This window comes from Phascolarctos cinereus, unplaced genomic scaffold (assembly GCF_003287225.1).
Source record: "Phascolarctos cinereus isolate Bilbo 61053 unplaced genomic scaffold, phaCin_HiC Scaffold_4;HRSCAF=312, whole genome shotgun sequence".
Taxonomy (NCBI): Eukaryota; Metazoa; Chordata; class Mammalia; order Diprotodontia; family Phascolarctidae; genus Phascolarctos; species Phascolarctos cinereus.
The window spans coordinates 209881273-209893709 of record NW_027555847.1 but is presented as its reverse complement, the minus strand read 5'-3'; the positions used below and the strand labels follow the sequence as shown (position 1 = coordinate 209893709).

The following is a 12437-nucleotide window of genomic DNA, read 5'->3' as shown; positions in this document are numbered from 1 at the left end:
TGCCTATGTAGGAGGTGGGTATGTCCTAGCCAGTCCATGTGGTTTTTTTGCTTTTTTTGCTTTTTTGTTTTTTTGCTCTTTTTTGGTGAGGCGATCAGGGTTAAGTGACTTGCCCAGGGTTACACAGTTAGTAAGTGTTAAGTGTCTGAGGCTGGTGGTCCATGTGTTTTAAATATATCCCTACTATTGGTTTATTTCCTGCGATTTCCCTTTTTGTAGTAAAAGGTATTTGTTGAATTTGTACACGGAAATTTTTCTGGATGAAGACTGCCCACTAGTTTTCTCCATACATGTGGGCAACATTTGAATATTTGTTTTTTGTTTTAATCTCATCACATAATTATCTGAGTCACCAGAATTTACATAAAACCAAATTCATTGTGAATTCTTAGTATTCCTTATGCCAGATCCCTTGTCCCCCAAACCACACCTTTGTCTCCATAGTATGAAATCATCTCCTTGGCCTCATCATGGAAGACAGTACTTTTCGAAGTGTTCTTAATGCCCTTTGTTTTTTAATTCAATTATTCCTGAATATAACACCTCCAGCCTCACCCCCATCCCAATTCTCCCTCATACAAAGAAAAACAGTTAAACAAAATCAAATGACAGTGACTGTATCCAACAATCAACACATGCAATGTTCTGTATCAGTAGCTCCCCACCTCTCTACTAGGCAAGGATACTCTCAAGGCCTCTCTGAAGAACTTTGGAATTGATTGTGTGGCATGGAAAATACTGGCACAGGACCACCCATCATGGCGTACCCTCGTCAAGGAGGGTGCTGTGCTCTATGAGCAAAGCAGAATTGAAGTAGTTCAAAAGAAACATGAGATGTGCAGATTTAGAGGATCCACCCCAAATATTCACATGAACTATTTGTGTCCAAGCCTTCCAAGCGCATATTGATCTGATCAGCCATAGTCAGACACACTTGATTCTAACATAGTGGTGTCATTTTGGTCCTCTTTGAGAACAAAGAACAGCAACCAACCAACCAAGCAGAGGGAGTCATCACCTGCTGTAAGGGACGAAGGTTGGTCATCACAATCACTCAGGAGGGTGGCACATAGCAGACACAGTATGCAGATGGCATACTCTGGAGATCCAGCTCTCAGACTGACCTAAAAGAATCTGCTAGGTAGTCTATGCTTTTTTGGGCATCAGGGGTTTATAATATGCCAATCTCCATTTAAATCACACTATAATTTGGCACTTGCCTAACTTTCTAGACTCATTTCACATTACTCCCTTATAATGCACTCACCATTGCCAGGCAAATTGGCCTGCTAGCTGTTCCATAAACTTGAAATAACATCTCTTTCTGTGCCTTTGCATAGACCATCTCCCACGCCCGGACCTTACTTCATCTCCACCCCTCCCCCTCCTAAGGTGTCACATCCTACAGGGAGCCATTCCTAACATAGTCTCCCCTTGGTTGTTACTGCCCTTTCCCTCTTGAAATGATTCGTATGTTGTTATCTGTGATTGAGTTATATCTTTAATCAATCAACAAACCTTTATTAAGCCCTTATCATGTGCCAGGTACTGTGCTAGGTATTCTCTATCTAGAATTTTTTTTCTATCACAATTCATGGGCTCCCTAAAATGGCAATTGGGAGAATAGGTGTTGGGGAGGTAAGAGAAGGAATTATCTCACTCTAATCTATGATCTGAGAAAGATAGAGTATTATAGAGTGGAATAAGCATTCTGGGCTGGAAGGAGATCTAGTTTCCTCTCTTGGCTCTTGACTCATTGAATGTTCCTTGACTTCTCTAGTTTTCAGCTCTACAAAATGGGGAGGATAAAATTCTTAACTCTCAGAGGTAGTGGAAAGGTTCTAGAAGATAACATCAATGAAAGTGTACTGAGCCCTTTGGGAAAAAGTCACTAGGACTAAGGAGGAAAGTGAGTGTTTGCAATGATGATGACCTGAGGCAGCTAGGTGACTCATTGATATAGCACATATGTGGAGTCAGGGAAGACTTGAATTCAAATCTAGCCCCAGACATTTACTAGCTATATGTCCCTGGGCAAGTCAAGTAACCTGTGTCTGCTTCAGTTTCCTCATCTGTAAAATGGGGATAATAATAGCACCAACTTCCCAGGTTATTGTGAGGATAAAATGAAATAATATTTGTAAAACACTTCTGCAGACATAAAGTACCATATGAATTCTAGCTATTATTATACATAACATGCAGTTTTCTTCACTTTCTTGATTCTATTCTAGAAACCCTGAACATGACTCCTCCTGGTGCCTGCTTTTCCATACATTGTCTTTGTAATCTATTTCCACTTTGAAGCCAACAACCCTAGCCCCTGGTATAGTTTGCAGATATAAGCTTTCTATGTTTGGCACTAAGGTTGGCCTTTTCTCTGAATTCTAAACAGGTTTCTGAACTCATCATCCCAACCATGGAAACAGCCCGGCAGTCCTTCTTCCTGAGGGTCTACTTGGACCATGGGATCCCCATGCTCTTTGTGGGCCCTACAGGCACTGGCAAGTCAGCTATCACAAACAACTTCCTGGTCAACCTGCCCAAGAACTTGTTTCTGCCCAACTTCATCAATTTCTCTGCCAGAACCTCAGCCAATCAGACCCAGGACATTATTATGTCAAAGCTGGATCGGCGAAGAAAAGGTCTCTTTGGCCCACCCATGGGGAAGAAAGCTGTGGTATTTGTGGGTAAGTGGTCCCTTCTTTGAGGAGAGGCTGCCTTCCCCTCCCTTCTCTTTCCTTCCATTCTTTCATCAGGCTCTTTGAAAATGAAGTGCTTCCTTAGGAAGAAAAGAGTCTAAGAAGATGGGTCCTTCTCTTTTTCAAAGAATTAACCAGCTAGATGACTCAGTGAATAGAACTAAAGACTGAGAGTCAAGAAATCCTGAGTTCAAATCCAGCCTCAAACAGTAACCAGCTGTGTGACCCAGAGCAGGTCATTTAAATGTCTGTCAATCTCAGTTTCCTCATTTGTAAAGTGAAGATAACCATAGCACCTAACTCATGTTGTGAAGATCAAAAGTAAGCATATATTACGTGTTTTGCAAACCTTAAAGCATTATATAAATGTTAGCTATTGCTTTAAAAAAAAATTATTATGGGGCAGCTAGGTGGTATAGTGGATAGAGCACCAGCCCTGGTGTCAGGAGGACCTGAGTTCAAATCCAGCCTCAGACACATAATGTTTCCTAGCTGTATGACTCTGGGCAAGTCAGTTAACCCCAATTTCCTCACTAAAAAATAAATAAATAATTTTTTTTTTATTATTAGCACAGCCTCTTAATAGCTTATGATCATGGGACAGATTCAGGTTGTTACTGTCCCTGCTACCATTTCAGTGTTTCTCAACAACAGTAGGTCAGGGAATGTTCCTGTGGGAAAGGAGCACGGATTCTCTGTGTCAAAAGAGATTGCTCCAAGATGCCTACCTGTTGAAGGTAGTTGTAGTTTTTGCCTGCTTAGAGTTACACCACACACTCCTAAAAAAGGATTATGGATTCCATTTTGATAGTACTCCTTTATGGTGAATTCTGTGTTATGAGGAAACAATAAGAGACCGTATGATAAAGTGGAAAGAATACTAGACAAAGTCAGAGAACCTCACTTCCAGTCTCAGCCTCTACTCTTTAGATCTCTGTGATCTCAGGCAGGTCATTTCTCCTCTCTGGGCTTCATTTTCCTCATCTGTGAATTGAAGGATTTGGATGTGGAGGCTCTCAGGGAGACAGCATAGCAGAGTGGATCGAGTACTACCCTCAGAGTCTGGAAGACCTGGGCTCAAATCCTACCTCAGACACTTCCTAGCTATATAATAGTTTATCTCTCTGAGTCTCCATTCACAATCTGTCAAATAAGGGTGACATACTAGATAGTTTCTGAGATCTCATTTGGCTCTAGGTCTATAATCCTATGACCTTGTATGTAGGTGATGCTCAGTAAGCGCCTAATAAATTAGTCAGTGAGAATGACTGCGGGCACCTAGGTGGTATGGTGGATACAGCACTAGCTTTAGGAAGACGTGAGTTCAAATTCAGCCTCGAACACTTGACATTCACTAGCTGTGTGAACCTGGGCAAAGTCACTTAACCCCAATTGCCTCACCAAAAAAGAAAGAAAGAAAAAATGACTGCTTTAGTGCATTCTTATTGCATCTGAACTTACATCACATTTGCACAGTCTCATTTTCTGTAGTACTCATTCAGCAACTAATTATTTGCTTTCTTGTGATACCTCAGGGTTTTCTTTAAAAAAAAGTCTTTATATTCATAATGAAATTTAAACCAATTTTTTTGTTCTTTAGTAAATACAGAGATCAGGATATCACTATCTTTTTTGGGGGGGGTGAGGCAATGGGGGTTAAGTGACTTGCCCAGAGTCACACAGCTAGTTAGTGTTATGTGTCTGAGGCCACATTTGAACTCAGGTCCTCCTGACTCCAGGGCTGGTGCTCTATCCACTGCACCACCTAGCTGCCCCCACCATCCTTTTAAAACAAACTTTTAGGTGCCTATTATGTACAAGGCACTATAAGTGTGTTGGAGATACAAAAGTGAATAAATAACATGGGTCCCTGACTTCAAAGGGTCATAATCTAATAGAGGAGATATGAATTACATTAAGAAATGGAATGTACCTTTCACCTTTCACATACTGAGTTTATTTTATGAGTTGAAAAATTTCTGTGGAATCTTGAGCAAGTCAAAGTGTAAAATGAGAAGACTGGACTAAAGGATCTCTTCTAACGCTAAGTCTATGATCCTATGCATCTATGCCTCCCTATGGGGACAATATCCAGAAAGTGTTGGGTTTGGAGTCTGGAAGATCCAAGTTCAAATTCTGCCTCAAATACTTACTAGCTGTGTGACCCTGGACAAGTCATTCAACGAACGTGTGCCTCAGACAACTTCCTAGGACTTATTTAAAAGATTTATATAGAAAGACTGGTAAAGGGAGTTACTGGAACCAGAGATCCTTATGGTGACCAAGTCATAAATCTTTTGCATGTTCTATGTGTCTTCCCCAATAGACCATAATCTTCTCGAGGGTGATGGCCACGTCTAATACTTTTTTGGCTCTCCCACAGCACCTAGCAAAGTGCTGCGTATTCATTCAACAGACATATTAAGTGCTCACTGTGTACAGCACTATGCTAGGCACTAGGGGCAATGCAGTTTTTATAAGACACAATATCTGTCCTCATTGAATCTTATATGGGGCAAAACACAAATTCAGATAATTATAATACCCAGATGTTACTGAATAAATACATCAGAGAGGTGTAAAACAATATACCAAGTGAGGTCTAGTTGATTCATTTTTATTACCATTCATTAACATCTTTTTGGGGGAGAGGGAACCACTTTAATAACACTAAGTAATCACATTAAAAATTACAGAGATCCAAGGGAGAGGGTCAAGAACAAATCCCCAGGTCTTTTTCTTTTCATCCTACTTCTATAACCATGTAACTAAATTGCCTGTTCCTTGACCCTAGTCTGTGCAAAGGGCAAACTCAACTGGGTCAAGATTTGAAATGGATACTGGAACACCTGGGATTAGATTCCTCAACTGAGGGTTTCTTTGCGCCCCTAGGCAATAGGGAAAGCAAGCATAAAGCAGAAGGCAGGCATCAGGTCCCCAAACATACTCCTCGCTCCCTCATTAAAGACTAACTGCTTTCCTCAGATGACCTCAACATGCCGGCCAAAGAGATATATGGGGCTCAGCCTCCCATTGAACTCCTGAGGCAGTGGATCGACCATGGCCACTGGTACGACAAGAAGGACACATCCAGGTTGGACATAGTGGATGTACTATTCGTGTCAGCTATGGGTCCTCCAGGTGGGGGAAGGAACAACATTACAGGTATGTAAAGGGAAAAATAAACAAAAAAAAATTCTAGCCGTTATTTCTGCATTAGCAGAGCAACGAGACTCTCATGAACAGTTATTTTCCATATTAACCCAGGGCAGAACAAACTGGAAATTTGGATTAGATATGAAGAAGAATTTCACAACAGAGAATTGTGGAACACTAGAATAGCCAATCAAGGAAGACCTGAAACAAGAGGCAGTTGGACTTGACCCCGTAGAACCTCAGACTTGGAAGGAACCCCAAAGACTATCTATACTTAAATAGGAATCTCCTCTATGACAAATTTGACAGGTGGTCCTCTGGCTTCTACATGAAGACCTCCAGTGATAAGGAATCCATTATCTCCTATAAGTGGCCCTGTAAATTATTTCCTTCCATGAAGCCTAAACTTGCCTCTTTGCAATCTTCTCTCATTGCTTCTGGCTCTGCTTTTTTGGGACCAAGTACACCAAGTCTGATCTTCCATGTTGTATCCCTTCAAATGCTTCAAAGCAGGTCTCCTTCCCTTCTCCTACCCTTTTCCCAATGTTCTCTTTTTCAAGCTAAACGTTTCTAGTCCTTATTATCAATCCTCATATGGCACAATGTCAAGGTGCTTTACCATCATGGTTGCCCTCCTCTGTACATTCTGTAGCTCAAGTCCTTAAACTGTGGTAACTCAGAACTGAACATGATACTGAACATGGGTCTGACCTAGCACAGAGTACAGTGGGCTTGTCACCTACACTGTGCCTCTGGTAATGATCACATTAGCATTTTGGCTCCAAGGTCACCATATTGAATCATATCGAACTTGTAGTCCTTATCTTTAAAAACAAATTGCTCAATAACTACATATCTCTTACCTTGTATTTCTGAGGCTGCTTTTTTTTCAATCTATGTAAGACTTCACATCCCTATAAATGTCATCTTACTCAATTCAGCTCATCATTCTAGCTTATCAAGATAATTTTGGCTCCTGATTATTTTCTCATATGTTTACTATTCTCTCCCATATTTATGTCATCTGAAACTTTGATAGGCATGTCATCTATGTCTTTAAGTCATCAAGAAAAATTCTATTTTTTAGCACATGTGTGTGAAGCTCTCTGCTAAAGACTTCTTTCCAATGTGACATAGAACCACCCTTTGTGTCCATTTAATCATTTCTTAATCTAACTGGAACCTAAGGAACCTAATTGAATTGTCATCTATCCCACATCTCTCCATTTTTTCAATAAGAATAATATGACAAAGTTTGTGAAATGTTTTGCTAAAATCTTGGCAAGCTATTCCCATGATCTACCAGTGAATAACTTTGTCACAAGGAAATAAAGTCAAGTTGGGATGACTCATTCTTTTAAAAAATTCATTGTTTTGGTGTCTTACGTTTTTACATATATTTACCAGAGAGCCATCTCTTACAGCAAAGAATAAAAAAAGGGGAAAAGAAATCAGAAAAGTCTAATATTATATGAGTATTCCACACCATGGCTCCCTACCATTGAGAAGGGCAGAAGAGCTGCTTTCAAGTATTTGAAGGGATATCACGTGGAAGAAGTTCAGATTTTGTCTGCTTGGCCCCAGAAGTGATGAAGATGCCTTCTGATATCTCTTTCTTTAGGACCAAATTTGGTCATCATAATTTGGTATCATTCAGTTCCAATTGTTTTGTTGCTGTTCTTTCCATTTACATTGTTATAGTCATCATATATATTGTTTTCCTGCTTCTTCTCACTTCATTTCCATCAGTTCTTTCTATATTTTTCTATTTCCATCATATTCATTTCTTACAACACTTTAATATTCTAATACATTCTGGGCCCATGACATTTTTAGCCATTTCCTGGTCAGTGGGCATCTACTTGGTTTCCAGTTCTTTGCTATAAAAAAAAATGCTGCTATATATATCTTGGCACATAAGGACCCTTTATTTTCTATTATTGACCTCCTTGAGGTATATGCCTCACAGTGAAATCTCTGGGTCAAAAGGCATGGACGTTACAGTCACCTTCTTTGCATAATTCCAAATTGTTTTCCAGAATGGTTGGACCAATTCACATCTCCACCGTGTATTAATGTGTCCGTCTTTCTATAACTCCTCCAATATTGACTATTCCCATATTTTGTCATCTTTGCCTGTATGTTACTGGGTGTGAGATAAAATCTCAATATTGTTTTGATTTACATTTCTCTTATTATTAGTGACTTGGAGTATTCTTTCATACAGTTATTAGTAGTTTGCAGTTCTTTTGAGAACTGTTTGTTCATATCCTTTGATTGATTATCTATTGGGGAATGACTGAATGATTTATTCTTGATAAAGCCATTCAAGTTCTTTGTGATTACTGTTTCTTTTTTCAGGTATCCACTAGCCATCCTTTAAAAATGGTCTAAAGTTTGAGTAGGTATTGAAGTAAAGTTTACTCACACCTTAAAGACTCCATTTGCTTCCAGTTTTGAAAATCTGGACAACATTTGCTCTAATCCAATCCATACTTTTTCTCTTCTCCATAGTCTTTCAAAGGCCACTGATAATAGTTTATCAATCACATAAATTCTTTTGGTATCTTAGGATGTAATCTAGTTTCATGACTTGAGCACATCACAAAAAGAAGCTCAGTGTTCTCTTACTATCTCCCAATTTATTTTGGGTATAAACTCCCTAGTAGTTATTTTTGTTCTGTCCTTTCTAAGACAAAGATCGTAGACATCATATGTCTAAGGCTAAAAAGAGACAGGAAGGCCTCTTCCTGGCTCTGAGACTAGCTTTTTAGCCATTACAGTGATAGTGTAGGAAGACTTTGGTTCAAGTCTTGCTTCTGACACATACTGATTGCATGACCTTCCTCAAGTTACTTCACTCCTCAGGACTCTAGTCATTTCTCTAAAGTTGTAGAAGGGCCATTCTGCATTGGTAGAGGAAAAAGAAATCATAGCTATGATTACACATATGTTATGTTGCCATGACAGGCTTGTAAACTGTTGCTCAAACTCTAGTTCATCCTTCTGCCCAGGTGGTCTGTAATATTCTCTGATAATAGTATGGATTTTGTTCCTGCCTCCATTTGTTTTAATTCAGGGACTCTCCACCATATTTTTCTGTATTTTCTCAAATGTCTACCTATAATAATAATAATAATAATAATAACAATAACAACCATAAAAATAGCTAGCGTTTACATAAGCACTCTAAAGTTTGCAAAGCACTTTACAAATATTTTCTCACTTAATCTTCACAACAACTTTGAGAGGTAGGTGCTATTATTATCCTTATTTTGCAGATGAGGACACTGAGGCTGATGTAGGTAAAATGATTTGCCAACAGTCACACAGTAAGTGCCCGAGGCTAGATTTGAATTCAGGCCTTCCTGACTCCAGGTCCTATGCTCTGTCTATCCACTGCACCACCTAGCTGTCTTATCTTCTTAAATTTTACTCTCCCCCCAACCTCCAACTATCTATCCTCTTCCTTTTGAACAAGGTTTGTCTGTACTGTCAGATTCCAGTCATGGATCTTGCCCTGCTAAGTATAACTATGAAGTCAAATCTGCCTCCTTACATTGAGATCTCTAGTTCACTTAGCTTGTTGCTCAGACTTTGTGCATTTATGGGTAAACATTAGAGGTCATGGGTGTATTGTTGACTTCTTTCTTGAGTTTAGTCTCCTGTGAATTTCTGGGTGGCAGTATTGCTATTTTTCTTCCTACTTTATAGTAATTTTCTATGGAATCTAGCTTGGTGGGCAAATATTAGTTGTTCCTCTCTCTTCCTTTCTTTTTTCCCTTTTCAGTTTAAAGTTCTTTTGATTAGATTTTGTAATGTCTTATGTACAGAAAAGAAATGTGCTGGCCCTCTTCCTACCATTGGTGAGGAGTCATTTCCAGGATCTTATTTTCGTGTAGGTACATGAGACTCTGACTTGATAAAGGCTGAAGTTTTGATATTCTGTACCCATTCTAACTCTGAAATGCTGTTTAACAATATACCCACAGAATTAGATAAACTTTTTTAGGTAAACTTTGTTAATGGCTAGAGGAATGTCATTTCTGTTTTTGTGCCATAGTCCAGATATCCAAATCCTATTCTCAGACATCATCTTCTTAACCAGCTGTTCATTTCCCAAATCTGCCTTTTTCTTCTGAAGTCCATGTCTTTGACACAGTGAAGAAATCACCACCTCTGACCTGAAAGTCTGAAGTTTCTTCCCCAACACTTTACAATCTTTAACAAAGCTTTCTTAAAAATAAAAAAGTTCCTTCTGATAGTGTCATTTGTGTCCATGTGTATCATTACAAGTGGGCCATAACTATATGGTTCAAAAAGTCTTGGGAGATTCTTGGTCATGTCTCAATATATGTTTCTTGATATATGGTCCCTGAAACATAGCAGACCTCTCTATTGTCATCAGGTTGACAAATAATGTTAGAAACACACAGAACATGGACTCGATGTTCCCACATACCTGGGTTACTCTCTATGCATGCCCATTTTAAGTACACGTCTCCCTCAGCTGGGAGACACCAATCTCCACTACTTGTCTTTTCTTCCTCTCATCCATATTAGAAGGATTATCTATCACCTGTGAATCACTATCATCATTCCTTTGTAAGTCACACATCTACTTCCCACCTCTTCAGAAAGAGCCTCATATCTGTTGCTTAGCTTCAAATACAGTTATCCTTTCCATGTTGCGACTTTACCCATCGTGGTTTCAATATATCATGGGTCGGCATAAGAAATTAGATGGAAATTTTGGGGGAGTTTTGTAGAAGCTGTGATGACATAGGAAGGGAAGGGTCAAAAAATTTTACATGCTGTGCCCCTAACCCTTCAATGTGGAAAGGATAACTGTATTTAATGATTCTTCTTCCTTTTCTGTGTCACATTCTTCCAGACCCCTCCACAATCTCTTGCCTCCATGGTTCAGGATTCGTCCTCTATCTCTTCGAAGAATCATGTTTTTTTTTGTTTTCACATTGGAGCCTTTATTCTGTTGCTTTGCTTGTTGTTTTTGAAGACCTCATTCTTATTAATAACCTGGAGAGTGAAGAGGTTCCTGGAGCTCCCTTGCCTCTCTTCTAGTTGGGAGACTGATCTATACCTTTAGAATAGATAGCAAAAGATCACTTAATTATGGCATGAATACAAACATCGCAACCATTATGTAAGTCATTGCAAAATTCTTCCTGCTCGCTATATTTGCTGGAAGTGAGATCCTAAGTGCTTTGTTGTCCTTGCTAGTTAGGTTTCCTGGAGAACTAGATAGCAAACTACTTGTGGACTATATGTGTTTGTAATGAGTTTTATTTTTCTTGCCTTTTCAATGGAGGTGGAAGAATTTGGAACTGCAAATAAAATAAAATTGAATTGTCAAATTACTCATTGAAGTCCTCAGCTCCTGAGGTGCCATTTTCCTTCTCACTTCAATAGTGTCTTGATGGCCACACTGTCCTTCTTTTCTTTTGATTTAATAATCCCTTGACTTGCTTTACCAACTTGTTTTATTTACCTTGTTTTTACCAGCTTTCTTCTCCTCCTTATTTTTCACCTTCTCCTTGAGGCCTTTTTCCCTTTAATTTCTCTTCCTCCTCTTCTTTTTATTTCTCTTTTCCTGCTTAGGGTCCTCCTTCTACTTTGCTTTCTTCTTAGGTCTTCCTACTAGTTTTCCTTTTCCTCAAATTCTCTTTTGACTTGATTTCTCCACTTTCTAGCATTTCCTTAGCCCTTCTTCTTTAGTTCATGTCCTTCACATCTTTCTCCTCTTTCAACTTCTCTTCAGAACCTTTCAAATTCCTGTCCCACCACAACAAAAGCAATCACTGGTCTTTTTTGTCAATGGGGAGGGGGCAATTAGGGTTAAGTGACTTGCCCAGGGTCACATAGCTAGCATGTGTCTGGGGCCCGATTTGAACTTAGGTCCTCCTGACTCCAAGGCTGGTACTCTATCCACTGCACCACATAGCTGCCCCACTCTCTAGTATTTTTCACAGTTCAAGGACCCTTCAAATCTCCACAGTTCCTTCTTTTTCTTCTTTGGCTCAAGTCTCTTTCTCCATCTCCTACATAACTTTCCCTCACTGAAACTGGAAGCAGTGACTTTTAAATAACAGATGACATATAAGGTTCTTTCCAAATGTAAGATTCAATGTTCTATGCCTTCATGATGGTTTTTGTGTCATGTTGTCTGAAGGCAAAGATATAGAGCAGATAAACTTTCAGGGCCTTTTCTAGACTTGGGTTCTATGAGCACATTGTTAAATATAGGGACAATAGGTAGCATTTCGGAGTTTACATGAGGTGGGATCTCAAATCTTCAGACTCTATGGAGTCAGGGTTTCATGTATATATCCAGAGAAAAAGTTCTGGAAATTACCCTCACATAAGACCTCATGATTTTGGGAGAAATCCCCATTTTCAAGATGTATCTTAGAAAGAAATCAAATATTAGACCCTCCTTTGCACATGGCACAACCCTACAGAGAATAAATGGCAATCACACTGTGTCTACCTTTCTCCAAGTAAATTATGATAATGCTAGCCATTAAAAATCTGTAGCTGTATTTGACTCCACTGGCTTTG

At 39.3% G+C, this 12437-nt stretch overlaps 1 protein-coding gene across 1 annotated transcript in view; it reads left to right on the top strand.

Moving 5' to 3' along the window:
- DNAH3 (dynein axonemal heavy chain 3) overlaps window positions 1-12437 on the top strand; it is a 171528-nt gene that overhangs the window by 124661 nt on the left and 34430 nt on the right. The window contains 2 exon segments of the mRNA XM_020965369.2: window positions 2396-2690; window positions 5688-5867. Of these exon segments, the coding sequence (XP_020821028.1) occupies window positions 2396-2690; window positions 5688-5867 (475 nt within the window).